The sequence below is a fragment of the Ceratotherium simum genome, chromosome 1, assembly GCF_057802395.1.
Source record: "Ceratotherium simum simum isolate JZ-2026a chromosome 1, ASM5780239v1, whole genome shotgun sequence".
Taxonomy (NCBI): Eukaryota; Metazoa; Chordata; class Mammalia; order Perissodactyla; family Rhinocerotidae; genus Ceratotherium; species Ceratotherium simum.
In genome coordinates this window covers 27,431,350-27,458,145 of record NC_141900.1, presented here as the reverse complement: position 1 = coordinate 27,458,145, position 26,796 = coordinate 27,431,350, and the positions used below count along the sequence as shown (strand labels likewise).

The following is a 26,796-nucleotide window of genomic DNA, read 5'->3' as shown; positions in this document are numbered from 1 at the left end:
AAGACAGAAGACAGTTAAGTCAGGAATTAAAGCAATTTGCAAATACGTAAATCGATGCCACTTTTTTGGACTAGGTTATTTTTTTCCAAAAATACAGTAATTTCTCATAAAAATGTTAACATATAATGCGTTTATTCTTGATATTTAATAAGTAAATATTTTAAGCTTCTCAATCAATTTCTATATGAAACCTGTAAACCTACCACATACAATGATAATAGTGTAATAAGAATAACAAAAACTAACATATATTGAGCACCTACTGTTCAGAGGTCAAGTGTTTAATTTATATTATCTATAATATTTACCACTTATGGTCAAAGTATTGTTCCATTGTAGAGATGAGGAAATGGAGGTAACAAGAAGTTCAACGGCTTGCAAAGTCATATAACTAGTAAAAAAAATAGTGTTTTCACTTCTTATAATTACTGTGTACATTTTTAAAATTTTGATTATCAAAATAAGCAATCAATTATGTATTAATTCATTTTGATTTTAATACCTAATATCCTAAAATATTTTTTTCAGAGACTACTGCAATGACCTTAAGATATCAGATAATAACACTGAATTTCTTTTAAATTTCAATGAGTTTATTGATAGAAAAACTCCAAACAACCCATCGTGTAAGTATGCATTAATTCAAAATAATGGTTTCACTATGGTTATATCCAAAGTGGTCAAATCTTGGTTCAGATTAGTTTGTTGGTATGCTGGTTTATTTGTTTACTTTATGAATATAATGGTAAAATGTAACAATTTAGTCCTTTATATAGTAAAGAAATTTTATTTCATTATTAAGTAAAATCAAATTTTCAAAGCCAGGTAATAGATACTTGCAAATGTTTAAATATGAATAGGATATGTTTACCTTTGCTCCTTTCAAATGTGAGAAACTTAATTTTGAATCTTTTGAAGGTTTTTTCATTGCATTGTTTTTGTTATATAGAAGAAAACATAACATTTTTATCAATTTATTTATATCCTCCAATTTATATAATAAGTTTTAATATGGATAGAATAAAAAGAAGATATAAATAAAGATATATCACTTAAGAGTATTTTCCTCTTGACATTTTATTTTGATCACAGTTAACTTTTTATCTTAAAAAAATGCTTCTGTAACTTCCCATTTTATGAAGTAAATCAAGTTGGAATAGATAAGAAATTTTAGTAATTAGTTTTTAACCATTATATTTGTTTTTCAAAGAAATTTGCATCATTCATACTATGAAACTTCATAGAGATTTATGGATTCTTGGCTTTTAAAATATTTGGAAACCTTAACTGTTTTTTCTTCTTAAAAATATCCTATGAAAGTACTGTCAGGAAAAAGTGCAGTGCAAATGGGAAATAGAGAGGAAAACCAGCTGCATGGCAAAAATTACCCTAGTAGATATAATTTGAAAAAAAAAGTATACGAAACTGACTTTTTGTTCCCCCTTTCTCCTTTCCTCCTCTTCCCTGCTCCCCCCACCTCCTCCTTCTCTTTTTCTTCCTTTTCTTTTATTTTTTAAAATTATTTTCCTTTCTATCAGGAAGGGTTAAACAAAGCACTTCCTCAGTTTTAAAAAGTGAAAATCCATTCTTAAAGCTGTCTCTCAAATTTAAGTTTATCTCATAAAAAGAAATAACTTCCTAGCACTTCTAACACGAATTAGCTACTATGAAAACCTGTCAGGGTAGATGAAGTCTACATTGATCACGCCTGAATATGCAGGATTCCAAACCTTTCGACTCAGTATGAGCTCACTCGGACTGAGCCAGAGCCTTTTCAGTGTTATTTTCTGTTCTTGTTTATTTCCAATTAGTAAGTAATAGGCATTCCCAAGAGAGAACAGAAATAATATTGAATATTTCTTTAGTTGAATGCCTTTAGGTCCTTTATACTTTATACTAGGAGAGTATAAATATGTTTAAACAAAATACTTTCAGTATAAGATCACTAATATCCATACTGTTGTTGTCTGTTCTCCTATCTCTTCCTTCATTTCACTTTGCCTTCTATCTGCCTCCCCTATGATCTAGTAGGAAATGTTTGAAGTGATTATATAACCATGTTAAGAGTTGAGATTTTATTGGATTTAATTATAAAAAAGAGCAATAGCTATAAAATAAATTATATTTTCCTCTGACAGTGTTTTATGTTACAGATTTTTCTCAATCATATTTTACTTCATGTGATCAAATAATACATAAAGCTAACTCTAAAAGTAAATATCAGTGATTGAAATCTGTGATCTAAATGGTTTTTTTTAAAGGAGTGTAGTCAAGTTTAATTTTGCTTTATGAAAGACTTAATCCATCAGTGAAACTATAATTCTAACCTAATATTTAATTTATTATCCTACCTACATGTTTACGCTATAGAATGGTTATCCTCTTCATATTCCCTTTTAGTTTCAAACTAATGTAAAAATGAGATATTGTTTGTGTGTGTGTGTAAAACGGTAAAGCTTAATACTGTTTAAGCTCTTTAAGCTAAACTGATAATCTGTTTATTGTATGTAATCAGCTGCAGGGGACATATTTCAAGACACATTTTAGACTTACAGCATAATGAAAATATGAATAAAATTATGAGATTACTTTCAATATTGATTTATATTACAAATTAGAATAATGGTCTAATTTATTTTGTTTTACCTAAAAGGATTTGAGACAATTAAATTATATCATTCATTTTCCAAAGACTATTTTTTAAAGTGATTCATTTTCTAAAATAATATAATAAAAAAGTTCCTAAAATGAATTGAAACGAAGTCTAAAATAATGGATTAAATTGATCCTTTAATCCTGGGTGAAAGATATATTAAATTAAAATAATTAAACCAACTAAAATGGGGCTGGCCTTGTGGCCTAGTGGTTAAGTTCGACGTGCTGTGCCTTGGTGGCCTGGGTTCGGTTCCTGGGCGTGGATCTACACCACTCGTCAGCGGCCATGCTGTGGTGGCGACCCACATACAAAATAGAGCAAGATTGGCACAGATTTAGCTCAGGGTGAATCATCCTCTGCAAAAAAACAAAAAACAAAAGATAAAAAACAAAACTCAACTGAAATTTTTCCAGCCTATCCTACCCCTACCTCATGTAGTAATAGAATATTAAGTGAGATCATATATTCCCTACCTACATAAAATGAAATTTTATCAGAAATATGAAATTTCAGAGGATACTTGTAGGTTATTCAGAGCTTCATGGGCTTAGCACAGAAAAGCCAGAAGAAAGTAATTTTGTTTAAGAATGTATATTAATTGACCTTTGGTCCACATCATCTATCTACTCCATTATCTTTGAACTTGGGCTGATATGCTCTTCAGTTATTCCAGAAATGACAAGCTGAAGCCTGTGCTCTTTCGCCAATACCAATAGATTCCAAAAGCCAGTCTTGGAATAGTGCTGGTCTATGTTATTTTATTCCTTGGCCAAAACAAACAAAAAAAGACTATATATATTACGTGGTTTTATATTATATATAAAATTGTCTATGAACTATTATGATGGTTTGGAATCTCCATACTAAACTACAAAAACAAAAGAAGAAGACTACTTCCTCATTCTTTCTTGATTGGCGTATTTCATGTATCTTTTTGATAAAGTTTTACAAAATAATTTAGAACTGGCTCTTGCACTACTACTTCTGTCCATATTCTGAAGTATGTGAGGCAAGATGAACAGTATAAAAAAATAGGCTGAAAATTAATATAGGATATATTTTTAAATTCATAGAAATATTATCCACTGTAAATTGCTTTTGGAAATAGAGAATATATTTGTCTCATTGTTATCCTAATTAAAAAACTATGTGGGTATAATTGACATTTTCCTTTTTCTGTGTTAGGTAACACGGATTTGATTAATAGAGTCTTGCTGGATGCAGGATTTACAAATGAACTTGTCCAAAATTACTGGAGTAAGCAGAAAAACATGTAAGTATTTGTTCTTATTAATAAAAAATATATATTCTGCATTTCAATTTAGCTTCTCTCTGGGAAATTTTTGTAAAATAGGTCTCATAAGATTAAAGTTTATTATTTATCTTTAAAACAGTTTCTTGAGAAAATCATCTTGCAATTGTTGACAACTTGCATTTTCAGTTGTGGGTGTGTGTCAGGACTAACATCTGCCATTAGTCAACTTTACAGGTATATACACTACAGTGTGAATAAACCAAATTAAATAGACATTTGTGTTTCAGTATTTGTGGTGAAGTGGGGTTTCTAGTGAATGTGCAGTTGGCTTTCTAATAGCTCTACCATATACCCAGTCAAGAAACTAAGAAATCTGACTATGATTCTCATGTACAGTCTCTTCTCCACCCCATTTCCAATCAATTACCGAATGCTAAATATTTCTTCTAACAATGTTTTTCTTCTTCATACTCAAGGTCACAATTTTCCATTTCTCAGAAATCAGCAACTGATTTTTATGCCTTTAGTGCTTCCCATTCCTCTACCTACAGCCCCCAGTTTATTCTCCATACAACTCATACTTACCAGAATCTTCCTTTTAAAATGCAGTTCTAATTTCAGGATAAAGGTGAAGTTCTCCACCATAGATTTCCAGATCATTCACGAGCTGACCATTCATAAGAAACTTGTACTTGAAACTTTCCTTCCTATTGTTTCTCACCTTGTACCTATGCTTTTATTACGCCAAATACTATCACCCTTCATTAGTTTTCCCTTACACATACTCCTCCCTCTACACGCAGTGTTTTCCTGCTTTCTGTCAACTGTATTAACTCCTATTCCATCTTCAAAATACAGCTATACCACTATTTCCTATGAGATGTCTTCCTTAAACATCCTCCCTTTATTTACTTATTTCTTAGATATTTTAACTATTAAATCATAGTTTGTATCTATTGATATATTTACTTTGGCCTCCTTTATTTTAGAAACTCATTTTATTTCTCTTGGTATCACCAACACCTAAATTAATATCTTACAAAGAGTAAGTTAAATAAAAAATTTCCTTCATCTGTCTTCTGTTCCAGCAAGGGAGTGAAAGCGCGGTTTGTTGTGACTGATGGTGGGATTACCAGAGTTTATCCCAAAGAGTAAGTTCAAATGACGTCTGTAAAAATCAGTACATTACAAAAGATTACCCTAACGATCTGTACTTTACTGTCTAAGGAAGCCATTCTTAAGAGAAACTGATCATTATTAGTAGATTAAATTGGAGTTGTTTAAAGTACTTAACATTATTAAAATACTCCATTTCTTTAAAAAATGCTATTATATGATTCTTCAGTGATATTTTTGCTTATCACACATATTACAAAATTTAAGATATTGTTCTCTTTGTAGACATAAGCTGACCTAGTTAAATGAACATAATGGTTATATAGCCTATTGGCAATATTTGCGTAGCACTCCATTGTTTTTACTGGATCTTATCTCTGTTTATCTTCAAACAGCCCATACGGTGGGCTAGGTAGGCTTATTAATATTGACTTATTAACTGACTTGTCCATAATTACCTGGCTAGTAAATGGCAGAGTAAAACTACGAGTCAGCTTTTTCTGATCCTTAGTATAATTCTGTGCTGATGAATTGCTTAGTAATGAGTATGATTTACACCCTCAATTACCACTAACTTCCTTAGACATACCCAAGATGTAGACATATGTGTAAAGTTCGGTGACGTCCACAAAGGGAAAAGTAGGTTATCAGGTAGATTGAAGAATAAAAATGATGAGCCATTTCCTCCCTAGGGCTGGAGAAAATTGGCAAGAAAACCCAGAAACATACGAGGACAGCTTCTATAAAAGGAGTCTTGATAATGATAACTATGTTTTCACTGCTCCCTACTTTAACAGTAAGTATTACTTTGGAATTCAGCCTTCTCAATTCCTTTTTTTTAAAAAAAATAAATTATTGCTACTACCTGCTTTCCCCTAAAACAATATATTTTAAGTTAATTTCTCAGAATAGTCATTATTAAGCATATACTATATGCATGACATTGGAAAGACAGAAGCATCCATTTAGTTGAGAAGGTAAAATGTACACACAGGAAACAGTCATTCAGTAATGTAGAGGCAGCATATCTAAAAGCATACATAATACATAGAAACACGTGTAGATAATCCCTTATTTCACAAACTGCAAATATATTGAAGAATGTTTAATAAATTTTTAAAAATATAATTAATCAGTTTACTCCACTTTTAATCAGTTTTAGTGAAATGTATTATTTATAAAAATTAATAATAGCCCATATTTTAAAATATTTTGTTGGGTTCCTTCCTCAAAACTTTCTAAGTTAATCCCTCAACCTCTCTCTGAGAGTAGATATTATTTACGCTCAGTTTCACAAATGGGGAAGCTGAAGTTCAGAGAATTTTAGAGTTTTGTCCAGGACAAATACATCTTCTAAAATGCAAAGGCAGTTTTGGGAATCTGAGATCAATCTTTCCACTTCGCTTCAGCAGCCTGCCCTATATTTTAGCAAATGTCATGAAACTGAGATTAGGCATACATCCATTAGATTGTGGAATTAGTTGCAGCCAAGATGAATAATTCACATCCCAAAGTCAATTAATGCAAACTAATTCATGGACACTCCAATTAGCCTGGTATACAGAGGAAGAAGAGGGAAGAGGAGACCACACGCTTCTTTATAACATATCTATGCTAGAATATTTAAGCAAAACACTATCTACTTGTACCTATTAAAAGAAATTCAAGGGGCCAGCCCGGTGGCATAGTGGTTAAGTTCATGCACTCTGCTGTGTTGGTCCAGGGTTCGCCAGTTCAGATCCCAGGCATGGACCTACACATTGCTCATCAAGCCATGCTATGGTGGTGTCCCACATACAAAATAGAGGAAGATTGGCACAGATGTTAGCTCAGGGACAATCTTCCTCAAGCAAAAAGAGGAAGATTGGCAATAGATGTTAGATCAGGGCCAATCTTCCTCACCAAAAAAAAAGAAAGAAAGAAAGAAAGAAATTCATTATTTGATTTATCTATATAGGTCTGTTTTTCATTTTTTTTTTTAGAAAGTGGACCTGGTGCTTATGAATCAGGCATTATGGTAAGCAAAGCTGTAGAAATATATATCCAAGGGAAACTTCTTAAACCTGCAGGTAAGCATATATATATTGTACACATGCACATGACCAAAATTAAATGTGACCTAATATTTATGTTAAAAACTGGCAATGCTTATCAGGAAGGCCATCAGAAAGCTTCAGCCAAAATAAAGTCAGATGCAAATTTTTAAAATTACAATTAGTTAACTATGAGATTGAGGTAAAATAAAATTGATACTTAATAGAGTTGAGGAATTTTCAAAGTGCTATGTTTATACAGTGTTGTCACAAACTTTTGGAGTCAATTTAGTGTCATATTTTAAATGCTGGATTGATCCAGCAATTGCACTCTAGAAGCCTATCCTACAAGATACTTTCAAATACACTGAAGGGTATACGGCCAAGGGTGTGAATATTTGTAATAATTTAAAAATGGAAAGTTAAGTTTCCATCATTGGGGGAAAAGATAAATTATGGCATATCTATACTATGTGTCTGTTAAAAAGAATTACATAGGAATCTATTTTAAAAAAACAACAATAAAATAGAAAAATGACTTTTTTGGTAAAGTGAAACAAATCAAACAAAACAAAACAAATCGTAAAACAGAGAGAGCATCAATGGGAATTGGAAGTAGGCTGGAATGAGTGGATACAAATAAAGTAAAAATTATGATTTTGTTATTGTATGATTCAGTGTTGTTTGAATTTTTAAAAGATCATATATTAGGCCAGATTGAGAAAGTAGATAAATTGTCATGCTGCTCCTGAGGGCAGTTTTACCCCTCAGTGGTTCAACTACATGGATTTCCTCCATCACTTACTAATTTATTCACCCTTTTCTTCATTCACTCAATTGCTGACTTACTCACTTATTCTCTCAGTTGCTCATTCATTCGCCCACTCTCCCAACCACTCATCTATGTACTCTTCAACAAACATTTCTTAAACTGCATGCGCTGGTCGAGTTAGGGAAGCCTCTTAAAATATTCCACTGAATGACCTCATATTTATAAGGCTATTCCTGTCACTATGACTTTTTTTAGCTTACTATCTGTATTTGTCAACTGGCCAGGTTGTGGCAAATGAGTAAATTGTTTTGGTTATAAATGAAGTTTATGTAATATTTTAAGAGCTATTAGCATTACTTCTTAATGAAAACCTCAAGAAACATATCTCTGTAATAAACATTATATTCAACCCAAATTTAATGCTATTATATGTTACCTAAATTATCATGTAGCAAATACTATATTGGAGCTAACTAAAACTGCAGCCTTTTAAATTAATTTGAATCAACTTTTCAATGTCTTTTTTTAATCTCAAGAAACTTACATTTGCTTACTCAGGAATTTTCAAATGTGACAGGAAAAATAGATATGTAAGATCATAACTACACTTTTTAAATGTATGTGTCAATTTTTCTTACGTACTTTTTCAGTCGTTGGAATTAAAATTGATGTAAATTCTTGGATAGAGAATTTCACCAAAACATCAATCCGGGATCCGGTAAGATAATTTTTTAAAAACAATTCTTAGCTACACTTAAAAATCTCAAATGCAAATGGGAAAAGTAAAAGTAAAGTCTTACACAGTGGCAAAATAAATTTTCAGTGCCACTACAGTGAAGCATAATTATGAATTCCTGTTTTTTAAAGATTTTTTGTTTAAAATAGTAAATTAATAAATAATAAAAAGAAAAATATTTCAATATTATAATTAGAAATGCTAGTTTAGATATCTATTAATTGATATTCTAATTTTAAAGATAAAAGTATTACCTTTTTTTATTAAGGACTAGACTGTCATTTGTTCTTTTATACTCAAAAAATTAGTCTAAGTTTTCTAATTGTTACATGGTAATAATTAATACAATATAATTAAAATCCAATTTTTTAGAAAATGTGAAGTGATAATTGTACTTTTGTGTTTCAGTGTGCTGGTCCAGTTTGTGACTGCAAAAGAAATAGTGATGTAAGAAAACTCTTTAAAATAAAATTAACTATAATTTTTTCTTGTGTTACTCTTGCTAAGACTTCAATGATAAAAAATATATAGGAATTTTTAATCAAATGCTAAAAGAAATTATTCTATGGCATTTTGAACTAATTCATAGATAAGAGTTTGAATTATATGCTTTTAATTCCTAACCTTAAAGGCTTGTATTTAAAAAAAATATTCATATATTATGGGAAGGTATAAAAAAGCCATATCAATATGGACTATATTCTCTTCAATCTCAATTGTCTTAGATTCTTTTGTACATGTTTATCTTTAGCTCTGTTCCTGGATGGGAAGTTTCTAATCAAAGCAGTGGTTATCAGTGCAGTCTTCCCTCATCTTTTGTACTTTCTCTGAATTAATTCACACTGTATTTATAGTGATGAGATATTTAGTGATGAGAAAATTTTTGTAACTAAACCTTGGAATGATATAATTTATTATACAGTTTCATTTACATGGATTGGATTTTGAATTGCCTTCTATTTCTATTTCTGTTTGAGAAATGGAAAAAGCAAATGTGAATTTTTTTGTTCAAAAGATGAAGATGCTGGGCCGGCCCCGTGGCTTAGCGGTTAAGTGCGTGCGCTCCGATGCAGGCGGCCCGGGTTCGGATCCCGGGCGCGCACAGACGCACTGCTTCTCCAGCCATGCTGAGGCCGCGTCCCACATACAGCAACTAGAAGAATGTGCAACTATGACATACAACTATCGCCTGGGGCTTTAGGGGAAAAATAAATAAATAAAAAAAAATTAAAAAAAAAAAAAAAGATGAAGATGCTCTAAGAATCATACTAGATAAATTCTAAGAATGAACAAGAAGGATGAATTCCGCTATTTTCTTCCAATCTTTTTATATGTGTGTACATATTTCCAAGGGAGGTAGGGAGTTCATATTATTTTTTTATCACCTCTAGTTGTTCAAAATTATAAGCCAATAATTTTAATTCTTTTTATAGTTTATCCATTTTACATAGACTACGTAAACATAGTGTTTTTAGAGCAAAGGTTTTAGCGAGCTGCTTCCACATTAGGAAAATGGAATGCATATGTCCCCAACGCTGAAAACAATGTTCTTAGTTGTGATTTTATACAATAAAAATTATTAAATTGATTCATGCATTTAAACATGATTTAAACTGGGTGGGAATTTATTCTTTATTTCAGGATGAATGATTTTTTTCCCCATGCACAGGCATTTTTTTGTTTTGCTTTCTGCTTTGAGATTTCAAATTATCCAACCAAACATTTTTAATATAAAATATAAAATAGTTACATATATCCTCATTCTGCTGCTTTTTTTTTTTTTTTTAGTCTGAAGCATGGTGACTAAAACGTATTTTTAAAAATATCTTTCTTATCAAAATCTTAAGTATGTGTTTAAAACAATAAAATAACTATATGTTACTAAATATTTTGGTCTATAGAATTTCCTGGATCATTTAGTTGACCTTAGAGTGGCAACTAAAGATTATTTGTGGCTTGTTCTTATGATTTGTTCGGACTGAGTTGGCAGGTTTAACTGGATGAATGGTGGTGGAATATCCAGCCCTGAGGATTTGATATGAATCTACACATGCCCTTCATTTATTTCATCAGAATCTCTTGAACATATATATTCAAAAGAAGATATAGTCATTTGAATATTTCTCCTAATTTTGTTGTTATAATCATCTACATGTAATGGAGTAATGATAATGCAGCCTTCTCACCTTCCTAAAAATTATGTGTTAATTTTAAAAAATTAATCTCACCTTCCTAAAAATTATGTGTTAAAAATGTGTTAATTTTATGTTTATAGGTAATGGATTGTGTGATTCTAGATGATGGTGGGTTTCTTTTGATGGCAAATCATGATGATTATACTAACCAGGTATGTACCTAAAGTGGGAGAGAAGCACCGTTACCAAAGTGTGTTTCCCTGATCAACATTACAAAACTCCTTCAAACCATTACAGAGATTGATGAGTTGTTTTATTTCTGTCATAAAATAAATTTTAAAGTGCCAAATACCGTATAAACCATTAAGAAATGCATCCTAAATCTAGTTTTTCCTGATGTTTGTTAGTTGAGTTTACTTTCTGATACTAACAGTTACCAGTAACCATAGAGTGAAGAATTTTAACATGATATGAACTTTTTATTTTTGATCTCTCAGTTTCACATATTAATTAATTGGTAATGTCTGACTTAATACATGGCTGATTTGAAACTGATGAAGTTTCTAGTCCCAGATTTACAGATTGGCAGCACATAGGCCATTTGGCTCACACGGGATTTTAAACAAATTAGAATTAGTTGCCAACTAATTTCACTTCTGAATCTCCATTTCTGGCTTCTCTTTAAAAAAAAGAAAGAAAAGACGTCTTAACACTGACCTTTATCCTGACAATGTTTATGGGCTGGAGTTGATTAGCCTAGAGGTTGCCCCTTTAGATGAGACTGAGTACAGGTCGTCACAGTCCCTGTAAGTTCCTTTTCTTTTTCTAGTCCCACCCATTTTTCTCATTTGTGCTACTTTTCTCTTCCTCAGGAGGCATTTGATTATGACCTTAATGCTTGGTAAACTATCTGTTCCTTCCACAAATATCACACAGAGCCTTTGAGTAATGAAAACACCTAATCTCCTTTGAGTTCCTTTGGAGTGGCACATACACGTTTATTACTTGCTCCTGAGTGGTTTTAGTTCACCAGTTTCTTTGTATTATTTCTTTTCATTGTGCTGGTTCAGGTGTTAATATTTGGCTTAAATTTGAAACTTTATTATCTTTTTCTGTGCCAGATTGGAAGATTTTTTGGAGAGATTGATCCAAGTTTGATGAGACACCTGGTTAATATATCAGTTTATGCTTTCAACAAATCTTATGATTATCAGTCAGTGTGTGAACCCGGAGCTCCACCAAAACAAGGAGCAGGGCATCGCTCGGCATATGTGGTCAGTAATATCCAACTCATCCCTTCCTCTCAAAGGGACACTCAGTGTAGACTAATGTAATGGCTTTTTTATTATATTTTATAGCCATCAATAGCAGACATATTACACATTGGCTGGTGGGCCACGGCTGCTGCCTGGTAAGTTAAAATGGTAGTTTTATTGGTAATGAGAGAAAGGTGTTGTGAAATAGTAAAGAATTTGATGAAAATATCAATTTTGTGACATGTAAATAATTATTCTTGGAGTTACTTTTTTTCATTTCCCATAGCACATATCCATAATATTTATACATAGTTTTTCTTAAGTGGTCACTGTGAAACTGTTACAATTATTCAGTTTTTCATGTGAAAACAATGTTATGCTCATGCAAACTTCAGGCTTCCTTTTTCTATGGATCTGCTTAAACTCTTTTTGTGTTTTTTTAAATATTATACTCAATTCCTTAAATTTAGGTGTACTGATCTATAAGAATTTACTGTTTGTTGCCTTCAGTATCCAAATTAGATGTCTTCGATCGAATTCAGGACATGATGACTTATCTTTCTATCTCCTTACTATTCATTCATACAAAGGCTGGCATAGTTTTAGAGGCATCCCCCTGCAAGGGATCTAATTCTTTCTTTTCACTGATTCTACTCTTCCTACCTCCTTTACCCCCTCACCTATAGCCTGCTACCTATAAAAATAAGACATTTAAACTGTTCATTGAGGCACAGTGCATAGTCTGGAAGATCAGATTTGCCATTGTTTGGTTCTGGTCAGTCAAGTAACCAAAGCTCCTGTTGTGTCTGGGATCCATTCTCTCGCCCCACCTTTGCCCTCCCTCCCTGCCACCCTCTCTTTCCTCCTTCCTTCCTTTCTTTTGTATCATTATCCTACTGTATTGTCCAAGCTTTATTCTCTAGAGATTAATCTATAACATTTGATGTTGAGGCTTTTAGCTAATCAGCTAAAATTAATGATTATACCATTTTATTAAAGTAGCAAAGATTTTAGATTAAAAATCTTATTTTTTCTGAAAAAAATTGTTAAAAATGGTGCTTTCTGTAGTGACAATGATATTTATATGTTAATTTACATAGGTTTCCTAAATCTCATAGTAATCCTGAAATATTTGATTTTCTTTATGCCATTTTCTGGCCAGAATATCCCTCCTCCCCAACCACCCCTTGCCTTTTTTTTTTCCCATAACTCAGTTCCAGATGATTTTATACTAATATTTGGCTCAATTGTCATTTATTATGAAACTGAAATGTACCATATGCCCTATATCTACGTATATTTTATTACATGAATATCACGTTGTATATTTACATATATATTCCATATTGTAAAGTAAACAGTTTGCAAAACCATGGCACAGAGTCATTTTGTTTCCATCACAGAATTTTAAAAACTAAAATAAGGAGAAAATCCTTAATGTGAAACCTATGTACTGAAATATTAACATTCTCCCTCTTAGAGTTACCACTTCTTCACACTGTCATTACATATTAGGCCTCTTCACACATGTGTCCCTCCCTCTCTTGGTCCTGAACAAATCTGACTTCATAACTTCTTTTACAGAAAAAAATTTACAACGTTTTGTATAATTTAAGAAATACTTATATAAAAATGCTCCTAAACTTTCTATTAGCAAATTCTCAATTTTTTCCAAAAAGATGAAAAAGAAATATGTGTTTATGTGTACATGCAAAAATACTCAGGTTTTTATTATATAATTTATAATGGAAAATATCTAGATTTTTATCAATAATTATTCATATTTAAAATCCAGGTCTATCCTACAGCAACTTCTCTTGAGTTTGACCTTTCCACGACTTCTTGAGGCAGGTATGTAAATGCTCAGATATTGTCATAATAACCATCAAAGTTTTCTTTTTGGATGTGCTGAGTTCAACAAACTCAGAGAGAAAGTGTGTGTTTGTGTGTGAGAGAGAGAAAGAGATCGCTTTTGTAGGTTGAAATCATTTTTGTCAAAACTTTCCTAATGCTTTAGAAACTTTTCTAGGTCACATTGGCCCCTATTGTGTAGTTGTTATGTATTTGAATTAATTTTTTATTGATTTTTGTTGATATTTATTGGGGACCTATTAGGGCTGCCACTATATTACATAGCAGTAAACTAGCCCATCAAGACACCTGCTCTTATGCATTTGTTTTGCCCCATGAGAAATGAAGGTTCTGGGGGATTGACTATAGTGTCTTCTCATAATGATGGCCTTTGTTTTCCCCACAGTTGAAATGGAAGACGACGATTTTACAGCCTCTCTGTCAAAGCAGAGTTGCATTACTGAGCAAACCCAGTATTTCTTCGATAATGATAGTAAATCATTCAGTGGTGTATTAGACTGTGGAAACTGTTCCAGGTAATTTTTTTCTACATTTATGGACTAGTCTTATTTCACTAAAAAATTGTATTCACTTTTATAATCATTACAGAAATAATGGAGATTGTTGTTCAAGACTGAGAGATACGAGTAACTGTTTTAAGCTGAAAACATCAGAAATACTCAGTTTCTGTGTAGGTTTTTAAAATTTACAATTTTTTAAATTAATTCTAACTTTGATAAGTTGTAAGCCCTTCAACTATAATAATAATTATATGACCACAATAATTGCGCCCACTTTTAGGCAGACGTAAAGAAATTCGATTATATTTTAATGTATTTTTTGTCTAAAAGAACCCATACTAAAAACTTTATAATATAGAGAAAGTTGATTAGAGTTAATTATATTAATAATTGAGTTAATTATATTAATAATTCTAATTCTAAGTCAAATATATTATTTCTTTTTACCTATGGTCACTAAACAGGTTTTCAAAAAGATGTTCTATGGGGGAGAGAGTTGTTTTACTCCTAGTCTTCAGTAAATTTAGAGTTGTATGTATCTTTTATTTGAAACTGAAAGGACTAAGAGAAGAATATCATTTCCTAAGGTCAGGGTTAATGTTACTCATCAGTGTCGATAAAACATCTTGAAAACTTTTTGGAAGAGATGGAGAATTTAATTTGGTTGTGATGGGACAGAGAAGAAAGGCAAGTTGGAGATTTTTAAAGTTTTGAGAGGAAAATAAAATCCATGTCACAGGATCCTTGAGAATGGAGCAGAAAGTCACACTTTCAAAGGCACAGAGTTGGGACACTTTGTTTTTAGTGACTGAGGGCAGGTTATTCTAGAAGAAATGTTAACATAGAGAAGGGGAAATATGAGGAGGTGAGATAATCTGAGGAGGTGAGATAATCTGAGCAGGTGACAGGGCTGGAATAGTTAGTTGCTAGGGGATTCAGGAAAGAACTTTATAACAATTCAAAAAAATATTTTCAGGGGGCTGGCCCAGTGGCATAGTGGTTAAGTTCAGTGCACTCCGCTTTGGTGGCTCAGGTTTGCAGGTTCAATCCTGGGCATGGACCTACACCACTCATCAAGCCATGCTGTGGAGGCATCCCATACACAAAATAGAGGAAGATGGGCACAGATCTTAGCTCACAGACAATCTTCCTCAAGCAAAAAGAGGAAGATGGGCAAGAGGTGTTAGCTCAGGGCCAACCTTCCTCACCAAAAAAAAAGGAAAAGAAAAATTTCAGGATGGGGTTAACCGAAACTAGCATGAATTTTTAATAGACACAATCAGTATGCTTTTTTGACTTATGCAAACCTCTATGTCCTAAGAGGAGTTAGAGGGTATGACAATGAGAGGAAAGGGGAGGAGTCAGGCATGAACTCAGAAAAAAACAGACCGTCTCGTTTGGAGATGAGCCTGTCACGCTATCAACTTCAGGAAACAGAATTGTAGCATGTTTAATGGGTATGTGAAAAAGAATTTCAGAGTCCTCGGGCCTTTCATTAACAGATGTCCAGTAATAGCAAAATTAAATTGTAATGTGAAGATCAATATAATCAAGATATTAACTTGAATCATGGCTTCTTTTGATTTGCTTTATGCTGTGTCCCAAGTTCAATGAGGAAAAGAGAACGAAAATCCCACTTCTTTGAAAATGTATAATCATAAAGAAATTACTTTCTCATGATAGATTTACATTTTTATCTTGGTTGCTAAAGGAGGCAGAGCAGCATGACATGTGGAAAAAACACTTCATGGAATTTAAAGCCCTTGATTCTGTCTATATCTCTGTTGTCCAACTCAGTTGTTAGCAGCCACAGGTGGCTATTTCAATTATCAACTGCAATTAATTAATATTAAAACTTTGTGCCTCAGTCACACTGGTCACATTTCAGATGCTCAGTAGCCATAGGTGGTTATTTTTTACCATATTCGACAAAGCAGAAGACATTTCCATCTTCACAGAAAGTTTGTTGAACAGCATTGATCTAGACTTGACTGTCTCCTTCGCTTGGGCAAGATGCTTAGCCATTTTTGTGTTCCTAGTTTTCTTATCTATAAAATAAGGCAACTTTGGCATACTTTCAGTGATAAATACCACAAATCCTTAAACATGTAAAATAAAACACTTTTTCTATGAGTTTCAACAACTAAATAATACTTATTTTGCATTGAGGACTAACACTTAAAAAACAAAGGTCACACTTAAAACATCTGTTGCAAATTTTCGTATTCATTTGAGAGAGGTCATATGTGCATGCTAATAAATGGTAAAACATGATAATCTTTGTTTTCTAAAATCCTTCTCATTCTGTTTTATTGTTTGTGTTGGTGATTCTTTGTGTTTCAAGATGTCATATTTTATCTTTCATTTTAATAAGAAAGATTTTTATTCTTTTCCCAAAAGATAATGTTCATTTTCTGTAATTTTTAAATATTTATTTTTCAGAATCTTTCATGTAGAAAAACTTATGAACACCAACTTAATATTCATAATGGTGGAGAGCAAAGGGACTTGTCCCTGTGACACACGACAGCTCATACAAGCAGAGCAGCCTTGTATCCTTTGACAGCAAGATGTTTGGAACAGAAAGCCATCTTACAGCAATGCATTTTTAACTTTGTCACATTGTTCATGCTCATCAAGAGAAAAATATTATAGAGTGCTACAGTCACCTCACAGAGGCAGAAAAGATCCCTCACGCAAAATTTGGTTTGGATGTCAAGACTGATGATGCTACACATGCACCAAGAGAGTGTGAAAGGTTTTTTTACTTGCGTAATGAGGCTTTGTGGAAAGAGCAGTGCAGGCTCCCAAGTAGATCTGAAAATGGCTTGAGAGAGCAGGGAGGAACAACTGGCTTGGAGTTTTCAATGTGGTTAGGGATTAGTGCTGAGTTTTTGCCTATGCTGTCTGGGGCTTATGTGGCTTGAACTTCGAGGCAGTGCCAAATAAATGAGCACTCAGTTTTCCCTATCAGGTTGCCCAGAAGTGGGGCAAACGGGAAAAGGGAGTAATGTAGCTTGAAAGCTGTCAACAGTCAATCATCAAAAAATGGATTTGGCTGTGGTATATGCCTACAATGGAATACTATTCAGCCTTAAAAAAGAAGGAAATCCTGTCATATGTTACAACTGCAATGGCAGTAACACTAAAACTACTTCTGGTGGTAAATATGCTAAATGACAATGCAATGACTATTAAAGCATTGTAGGCAGAGGCTCTGTGGAATGGCTGTAATTTTTGCATTTACCCATGTGTTTCTGGGAAAAAAAATAGTCTTTTCACCTATGTTTGGAATTGATGTTTGTTATTACAGATTAGTTTATATTTCTGTCTCACTAAATAGGAGGCACCTTGGTACTCTCTTATGCTATGTTTTACATCTATGCCCCTGTCTTATACTCTGCATCATTTGTGCATTTCATCCATTAATATTCTACAGATATTTATTGAGTACCTCTTGTGTGCCAGGGACCATGCTATGTACAGTAAAAATGAAAAAGTTGATTTCATACAGTCTAACAAGGGAAAATTTGTGGCAATTTAGTTTCTTAAATTCCTAAGTGCTTGAACTGCTTGTGTTGGACTAGAGTAATGGCATAGGTATCTCTTGCTGGCTTTGGGAAATAAATATATTGCATTGTATTTTTTTAATGTTGTGAAAAAAAAGTAACTTTATATTCCTTAACAAGTTTCTTTAGCTGATGGTCCAGATCCCTGTGATATGGTTAAGCAACCCCGATATCGAAAAGGGCCTGATGTCTGCTTTGATAACAACGTCCTGGTAAGACCAAAGGTTTACTTTATTAAAATACTATAACTCAATGGTCATTGTCCAGAAGAATTTAAGGAGAAAAATTGCAATTTTAAGTCAAACATAATGTCTTAATCATAGTATATCTCATTAACATGATGTACTTGCTGGTAGGTAGATTTTTCATTTCAATATTTTTCATGGTTAGCATAAGCTTAACAGTTGCTTCTTCTATCTGTCCTTCTCATAGAAATTGTACTTCCAAACACAATTTCAATCAATTTACCAATAATCTAAGGTCACAAATCTGATGATTTAAAGACTTTATATTAACAGTAAATGTTATTTACTCATATACATGAGTTGCCTATCTTCATTATAATCGAATCCTAAAAATATGTTATTTTTATTATAATCTTTTTACTAGTTTGTGTTTAGTCCTTATTCAGTGTACTTAAAAACCTGTTAGACATCTATTGTCCTATTATTTCTTAATTTTTTACATGGTTTCTGATTCTATCGCACAGATTTGTATTATTTCTCTTAATGGCTTATTTTATTAACCATTTATTAACTTAAATGGTTTATTAACTTATTTTTATTTTGTTTGAAATTAAACCAGGTCAATTACACAGGGTTAAGTTGACAAAATTTCACAAAGCATATTTTACCTACGCAATGTATATTGTGTACAATATACCTACCTACGATACACAATGTATATTACCTAAAGATGACTACTACTTTTCATATAGGTCAGCTGTCTTCTTCTAATAAATACTATGCTGATTTACTGTGTATGTAATCAGCTTTATGCTTTTAAAATTATTTTAATTATTAAGAAACTTTATTATCCAACAAAAATGCCACATAAAAATTTCTGCCCACTTTTTTTTTTCTTGCTGAGGAAGATTTGCCCTGAGCTAACATCCACTGCCAGTCTTCCTCTTTTTGTATGCGAGCAGCCACAGCGTGGCCACTGACAGATGAGTGGTGTAGGTCCATACCCGGGAACCAAACCTGGGCCGCCAAAGTGGAGCGTACCAAACTTAACCACTAGGACGCTGGGGCTGGCCCTCCACTTTTTAAAACTATGGTTTAAATATAGTATTCTCCAATTCTGATTCTTCAAGGAATGCCTTTGCATTAAGTGGCTTACACAAACCAGTGAGCATACAAACATAAAGCATTATCATCTTATGCATTGTTTATTCTAAAGACATGTCAGATCATCTATTGATTAATGTGCATTTATAGAGCTCTTTATTTATTTAGAATACACTTACCTACTATGTACTTATTTACTCAAATACACAACCTACATTTGTCACAGAAAAAATAAAGCATTTCCTTAGATACATATTATGCAATTAGGTAATATAAATTAGAAGTGGAGCAAAGAAAAAATAAAATCAGTGATGGGGAACAGGGCTGAAAAAGCAAGATGTTTTAGCTGGTAAATTCTAGTTATCTCTGTGAGGACTATTGATCATTCTTCTTTGATTGGGAAAGTGATTCAAAGTTGCAGCTACATTGTCTTTTTTTTTTTTTTTTTTTTCTGTTTTACCCAGTTAGACTTAAATAAAATCCAGATATGAGGACTTCTGTTGTTCTATCTACCATACCTTTGGAAGCTTTGCCTATGTCAAATCATTCCCTAAAGGTAGTGTCTCTCAGTGGGGAAACTTCATCCATCAACTATTTGTCACCAAAGACTGAGATTAAATTCACTCAGATGAATTTTAAAGATCATATAAAAACCCTATTACCCATAATAATAGTCTCCTCGAGTCACCCTAAGAGACTCTATCTTTTGATCAAAACGTAAAAAGATGAATAAGACAAAAATTTCCAACAATTCCTATAAATTATACAGTAGATTGTGTGTGAAAGTACAACTCTTGCTTAGTAGCTTACTGTGCTAGTAATGTCTTGTGTTTCTTTAGCAGTGGAATATTTCGGTAATGCTTATTTGCACTGGTCACTGTGAATCTACTCTGGATGGAGGCTCACATAAACTGCTAACTGCCAGCAAATTGCATGAAATCTCATCTTGTATGTCTTCTTTTCTGTGTTTTCTTTCCTTTTCCTGTACTTGCTACTTTGCCCGTTATTAATAGGATCAACTTATATGCACAACGAGTCGTGCCTGTGCCATGATGTCAGCTCCTATCTTCATTTTACTGCAAGTTTTCATATGGTGTGGATGGTCAGTCACTTTCTCTAATTTTTCTTTGTTTTTGTTTTTGGCTTGAAATTTTAAAAAATAATCCATATCTTTAAATCCAGTGTAATAAAGGTCCTCAAACCAAGTTATTAAAATCCTAGTACTAGTGTCGTTTTAAAAAGAGCTGATTTCAAATGTTGACTAAGTTTCTGATCCTCAACAGAGCATATCAGTTTTCTATTTATTTAAAAATCAGAATTTTCTCAATAGGTTTTGCATAAAGAGTAAGTCAATGTGGAAAAAAATTATACATGCTTCATGATGTCTTACTTTTACTAAAGACAAATACCCTAAGGACAATTATTAGAGCTGGTCATCTCAATTTATTTTCAAAAAATATTAACATAAAATCAATGAACCATTTCAACTATATCATGCATTATTTAAGAACTTATAAGTCAATCATTCTAATTTTTCTTTTCGTTTTTAACAAACATGGTTTAAACATTTAAAATTTTTACTCCCAAAATACTGATATTTTTATTGAAATATTTTATTATAAGTACTTCCAATTTCTAAGTTTATTTAATATTACTTACATTCTCTGGGCCAAAATTAATCATTATTTATTAGCCTTTTGACAAGTTTCTGGGTTATATAATCAATACTACTAAATAGATGTTTTAGAGCCTGAGTTTGTGTTTCATTTACAGTTTTGCAATTTCTTTTCTGATGCTTTAGAATTATCATGATTGTTGTTACCAGAGCAACTTCTGTTGTGTTCTTTCTTCATTGCTATCCAGGTATTCGTTGATTAGGAAACCACTAGATGGAGATGTGGTCATTACTAAATGGAGTGAGCTCATCAGAGGGTGGGGAAACGTGGAGTAGAACGAGGAGTCTCAGAAAATAACCAAATTTGTTCAGGGATAATAAAACAATGGTTTTCATAGCAAGATTCCAAGTAAAGGAAACCTGGCTGATTTTAATAGTTAAAATAAAAGACCAAAAATAAATAATCCCTCTCCATGGACATATTTTTTAAATTGATATATAAGAAGCTATTTGAAATATCATTTTTATTGATCCCTTAAAGAATTGATACCTTAAAGAAGATTACATAGGTAATCACACCATTCACACATGAAAAGTATAATAAAATCATATTTTCTATACTTGGCCCTATTTGTGGTCATAATAGAAATGAGCAAACTAGTGCATAAGGGTAAAAAATTATTATGCTATATTTTATAGATGAGGAATAGTGTAAAAATTCACTATATTTTCACCTTTGATTCAAAAGTTTACTTCTCTCAAGCACAGAATTTTAGATAAGATTTATAGGTTATCAATTAGACTCAAAAATGTGTAAGTACTGCTTTTGAATAAGTCAACTTCCTTTTGAATAGGTCAGCTCCCTTTTTACCTTAACATTAAAACTCTATAGGTAACAATGAATTTAAAAAAATTTTTCATCTGAGACGCCCCCAAAAAATAGAATTTTGAATTTTCCTCTGATGATATCTTGCTTTCTCACCATAACTGTAAATTTACCAAGAAAATAAATAAATATCAACATAGACTGAACTGATGGGATCAATACCTTTTAATGAAATTATTTTTGAAAGATGAAAAGATCATCTCTGAGACTCCTTGATATTACTGTATCCTTGGGGAATATATAATGGATAGTCTTGAAGATGATGTAAATGGCATAGATGTTACATTAACAAGACTAGGGTTGGGTATTTAAAAACAGTTATCCGTATGGAACAGTGAATCCAGCCTATGCAATTTAATTGTTGATATGATAGCAAAGGAAGTATCATTTTCTCTGAAACAAGAGAAAGTTGAAAAAGTAACATAAAATATTACCAAAAATACTGAGAAGTTAGTTGGTGGTTTTTCCCCACATTGAGGACCATAAAGGTCAAAATCTAAGCCTCAATGTTAGTCTGGCTATAACTAGAAATTTGTGGTAGCTTAGATTCTGCTCACAGGAAAGCTGGGATGGTAGTGTCATCTCTAAAGTCTTCTAAAAGGTGATATCTCCCTAATCATTAAAGAATGACTGTCTAAAGCTAGGACCGTTGTACCCTGTGGAGTCCAAAGAGGATATATAGCTTATAAGTATCCAATTAGGAAGCCTCATACCATGAGGACTTCCTTAAAACACAAGTGTCCATATGATACCTTTTGACGAGAGCTTTTTAAAGACTTAAGTGGTAAAGAAGAACAAAACAAAAAGCTGAAGTTTGTTTATTTATCAAAGAAGAAAGTAAAGCAAGTCAATAATATGTACCATTGAGGAAGTTCATTATTTTATGCAAACTTAATTTATAAAAGCATGTTATTGGGTATGTTAAAAATGAATATGCAGAAATAAGTGTATGTATCTATGTGTGTGTATATATGCGCACATACACACACAAATAGTTGAACAAATATACTACCTACCTCATGAGTTAACATGGAAGTGTGTTACGGTGCTGTGTAGCAGAACAAATTATTTGTTAGCGATCTTATTCCTAGTAAAAGAGTTCCTGTGTAGTATCCACCTGCCTAAATAATTTTAAATATATATTTTCTTTGAAGCTGCCAAGGGTGACTTAAGTACAGAACTATCTAAATTCAAAAGTTAGCCCCTATTTGGTAAATGTCTTTACCAGTGATTTGCCTTTTGAAGGAAATTTAATGATGACTATAGTTCAGGAAGGAAAGTACAAAATCTTCTAAGCCAAATGACCAGAAAACTTTCTTTTGGGAAAATTTATTTCTAAATTTATTTGAATAAATTAAAAATTATTGAGCTCTTACTATGTACAATTAGTTGTTCCAGGTTCTGGTTGGGAAAAGAAAGGCAGAGTAAGAGCTTAGCAATACTTGTTTAACAAGAGAAAATTGAGGAGATTTTGGCCACTAGTATACATGTTCTTAAAAAGAAAGCCTTGGGGAAAATCACATGAATGATGAGTAATGGAAAAGGAAACAGAAATGAGGAATTCTCAGTTGATATCTTTATTAAGAGTCTTTTAAGCGAGGTCCCTAGAAGGAAATCTAATAAAATTAGTCTCTTATCATATTTTAAAATAAATATACATAATATTGGCACTGCATCCTTTTTCTATTTTAATCTATAAAACTGAAACAATGTACGAATGCCTTATTTTTTACTACAGTAATCTTTAAAAATCAGACTGATTTGCCTGGTCATGGTGTCAGTGGGATTTTGGTCTCTTTAAGACAGAGAAAATGATGAGGCTTCTCCCACATCTATGCATTTGTAATTTAGAATGTTTTTAGAATATCTCTCAATTTACTTTCATAGAATAATTTCAAGTCTTAGTGTATGTGGTTGCACCACACAAAACACATGAGAAAACATGATCAGGAAACTGAAGAGGCAGATTTTTCAGGGTGAGTCAACATGCACACTTCAGGGACTCCAAATAACTTATCTAAACTACCACCTCCCGGACTAAAACAGACATATCTCATCATCACAGAGAGGAAATGAAACCAAAAAAAACCCTAAAAATGTAAAAATAAAAACAATGGAATAAGGACCAGAGAGAATATTTTTCTTTCCATAACACATTTCTAGAATATAAATTTTTATATTAATGAGAATTTCTTTGACAAAATACATCATAAATACATTAATGGGTCTTGTTTGCTTATTTTCCATTCCATCAAATTTATACTGAATCAGAACTGGGGGGGCTTCCTGGTGAAGTGACAGTTATGCCTTTAAATGAGTATTTTATATTTGCAGTGTTTCTAACCAATCAATATATGTGCTGCTTTATTTAGTACCTACTATTCATTTATCTAATACTTCCTGCACCCCTACTGTGTATCAGGCTACTCTTCCATGTGTGAGATATCTGAGATATATGTATACTAAAAAATAATTTTTTTTTAAATCTGCTTGAAATGTAACTGTGCACCCTGTCTTTTATCTGGTTACCCTACCTAGAGGGAAAAGTATTTAAACAAAGAAAGGAGCAAGTGCAAAGGCCCTGAGATAGTAAACACCTTGACTTGTTGCAGAGAAAGCCAGTGTTATTGGAGCAAAGTAAGTGGTGGGGGAGAGGAGAGGAATCCAGGAGGATGAAGGTAGAGAGGTGGCCAGGCTCCAGACTATATAAAGCTTTGTAGACCTTGGTAAGAGATTTGGATTTTTGTTCTGAGAGTGATAAGAAATTTCAGGAAGGGAGTGAAAGGATTTGATATATGGTTTTAAGAAGACAGCTTTTTGGAGAAGAGATTGTAAAAGGGCAAGAGTAGAAGCAATCAGACAAGTGAGGCAGTTTTTGCAGGAGCGTAGGCAAGAAGTGATGGTGACTTGGACCTGAGATAGTAAGAAGTAGGTTTGCGATATATTTTGAAGCTAGAGTTAAGACATGCTGATGGATTAGATTTGAGAACAAGGGAGGAATCACAGATGGCTTGTTGTCTTTGATCTGATCGATTGCTCTTAGAAGTGTCATTCAGAAAAATAATATTTTTGGGCAAGTTAAGAGATCTTTCTGAGACATATAAAAGGAGAGGTGGTAGTGATCAATGAATGTGGAGGTCAGAAGAGAATTCAGGGCTAGATATACACAAGTGTGACTTATTGATGTTCTGGTTCAAAATGATGACACAGGAGGCCCTGAACTCATATCATCCAACAGACATACTGAATCAACAGCTGTAAACAGAGCAATTCCCTCTGAAAGAAATCCAGAAACTAGCTGAGCAACCCCTACACATTGGACGAATGAGAAAATACCCACATTGAGATGCGTAGAAAAGGCTGAGATATACTCTTGCCATAAACTCCACCCCCAGCACAGTGACATAAAATTGGGAAGGAACTCACAAATCCCAGCTCTACCTGAGGAGTGAAGAGTTTGGACTAAACATCTAGTGCCCCAACTTTTAATGCTTCCACTTGAGGGATGGGAACCCAAAACACCTAGCTCTGAAAGCCCAATAGGGCTTGCATGCATGTGACCCACAAGACTATAGCAAACAAAGAAATAGTTCTTAATGGGCTCTTGAGGACTTGCTGTGGCTATCCTTCCAGGGCTCAGTTAAGAAGGAGCAGGAAGAAATTCCCTTTCCCAGTTTTTCCCTCTAAAGAGGCCTATTTGCATACTTTAAAAGCTACACCTGAGAGTAAGGCTTCTAATTTAGTGCACATTTAGTGTCTGACTGTGATCCTTCCTGGAGACATGGGAAGTGCCTCCACATTCTCCCTCTGACCCACTCCAGGTTGCTGGTGTCCCCCTAAAAGGAGCGTGTGCACATGTGGCATCCCAGCTTTGGAGGCTGACATCTAAAGGCTGCACTCCTTTATCACTTGTCTCTAGTGGCCAATGGGGCTGGAATTCACAAGTACCATAGGACTGTAATAAACAGTTCCTAACCTGCTATCCCCCCAGAGCTCAAAACAGAGGAAGCAGACAGAAATGCCCATCTCCCAGTCTTTCCCTGAAAGAGATCTATTTGCATACTTTAAAAGCTGCTGCCTGATCTAAGTGCTGTCTTAGATCCTCCCCATTGGGAAACTGATAGTTAAAGGCACACCCTCAACTATTGGGAGTCACTAAGAAAAAAGAAGGTGGCTTTGATAATCACAAAGGTTTGAAAGACAATCAAGAGTTAGCACTGGGCTGAATGATAAAGTTCATCTCCTACACAAGACCAGGAGAAGTGGCTGTTTTATCTATCACGCAGAAACCAACACAGGAGAGTCGAGGAAAATGAAGAAACAGAAAAATATATTCCAAACAAAAGAACAAGATAAAACTCTACAAACAGACCTTAATGAAACAGAGAAGAGTACTTTACATGCTAAAGACTTCAAAGTAATGGCCATAAAGATGCTCACCAAGGTTAGGAGAACAATGCATTAAATAAGTGAAAATTTCAACAAGGAGATACAAAATATAAGAAAGTAACAAACAGAAGTCACAGAACTGAAAAATACAATAACTATACTGAAAAATTCAATAGAAGGTCCAACAGCAGACTAGATTAAGCAGAAGAAAGCATCAGCAAACTTGAAAACAGGGCAAAAGAATTCATCCAAGCAGAGGAGCAAAAGAAAAAGGAATGAAAAAGAGTGAAGAAAGCTAATGAGACTTATGGGATAACAGCAAGCAGATCAATATCCACATTATAGAGTCCCAGGAGGAGAAGAGAGACAGAAAGGGGCAGAAAACTTATTTGAATAAATAATGACTGAAAACTTCCCTAACCTGAGGAAAGAAACAGACATCCAGATCCAGGAAGCTCAGAGAGCTACGAATAAGAGGAATTCAAAGAGACTCACGCCAACACACATTATAATTAAATTGTCAAAAGTAAAAAGCAAGGAGAGAATATTAAAAGCAGTAAGAGAAAAACAACTTGTTACATACAAGGGAACCTCTCTAAGACCATCAGCAGATTTCAGCAGAAACTTTGCAGGCCAGAAGAGAGTGGCATGATATATTCAAAGTGCTAAAAGAAAAAAAATCTGCCAGCCATTACTCTATGTGGCATTCATTCAGAA

At 33.2% G+C, this 26,796-nt stretch overlaps 1 protein-coding gene across 6 annotated transcripts in view; it reads left to right on the top strand.

Moving 5' to 3' along the window:
* Positions 1-26,796, top strand: part of CACNA2D1 (calcium voltage-gated channel auxiliary subunit alpha2delta 1) — a 504,823-nt gene that overhangs the window by 467,664 nt on the left and 10,363 nt on the right. For all 6 annotated transcript variants that reach the window (XM_087445189.1, XM_014788140.2, XM_014788141.2 and 3 more), the window contains 14 exons: positions 529-626; positions 3,842-3,929; positions 5,000-5,062; positions 5,720-5,823; positions 7,010-7,096; positions 8,483-8,550; positions 8,977-9,015; positions 10,844-10,915; positions 11,825-11,977; positions 12,062-12,114; positions 13,755-13,810; positions 14,217-14,346; positions 16,774-16,883; positions 18,030-18,112. In XM_087445189.1, the coding sequence (XP_087301315.1) occupies positions 529-626; positions 3,842-3,929; positions 5,000-5,062; positions 5,720-5,823; positions 7,010-7,096; positions 8,483-8,550; positions 8,977-9,015; positions 10,844-10,915; positions 11,825-11,977; positions 12,062-12,114; positions 13,755-13,810; positions 14,217-14,346; positions 16,774-16,883; positions 18,030-18,112 (1,204 nt within the window). The remainder of the gene's footprint in view (positions 1-528; positions 627-3,841; positions 3,930-4,999; positions 5,063-5,719; positions 5,824-7,009; positions 7,097-8,482; positions 8,551-8,976; positions 9,016-10,843; positions 10,916-11,824; positions 11,978-12,061; positions 12,115-13,754; positions 13,811-14,216; positions 14,347-16,773; positions 16,884-18,029; positions 18,113-26,796) is intronic.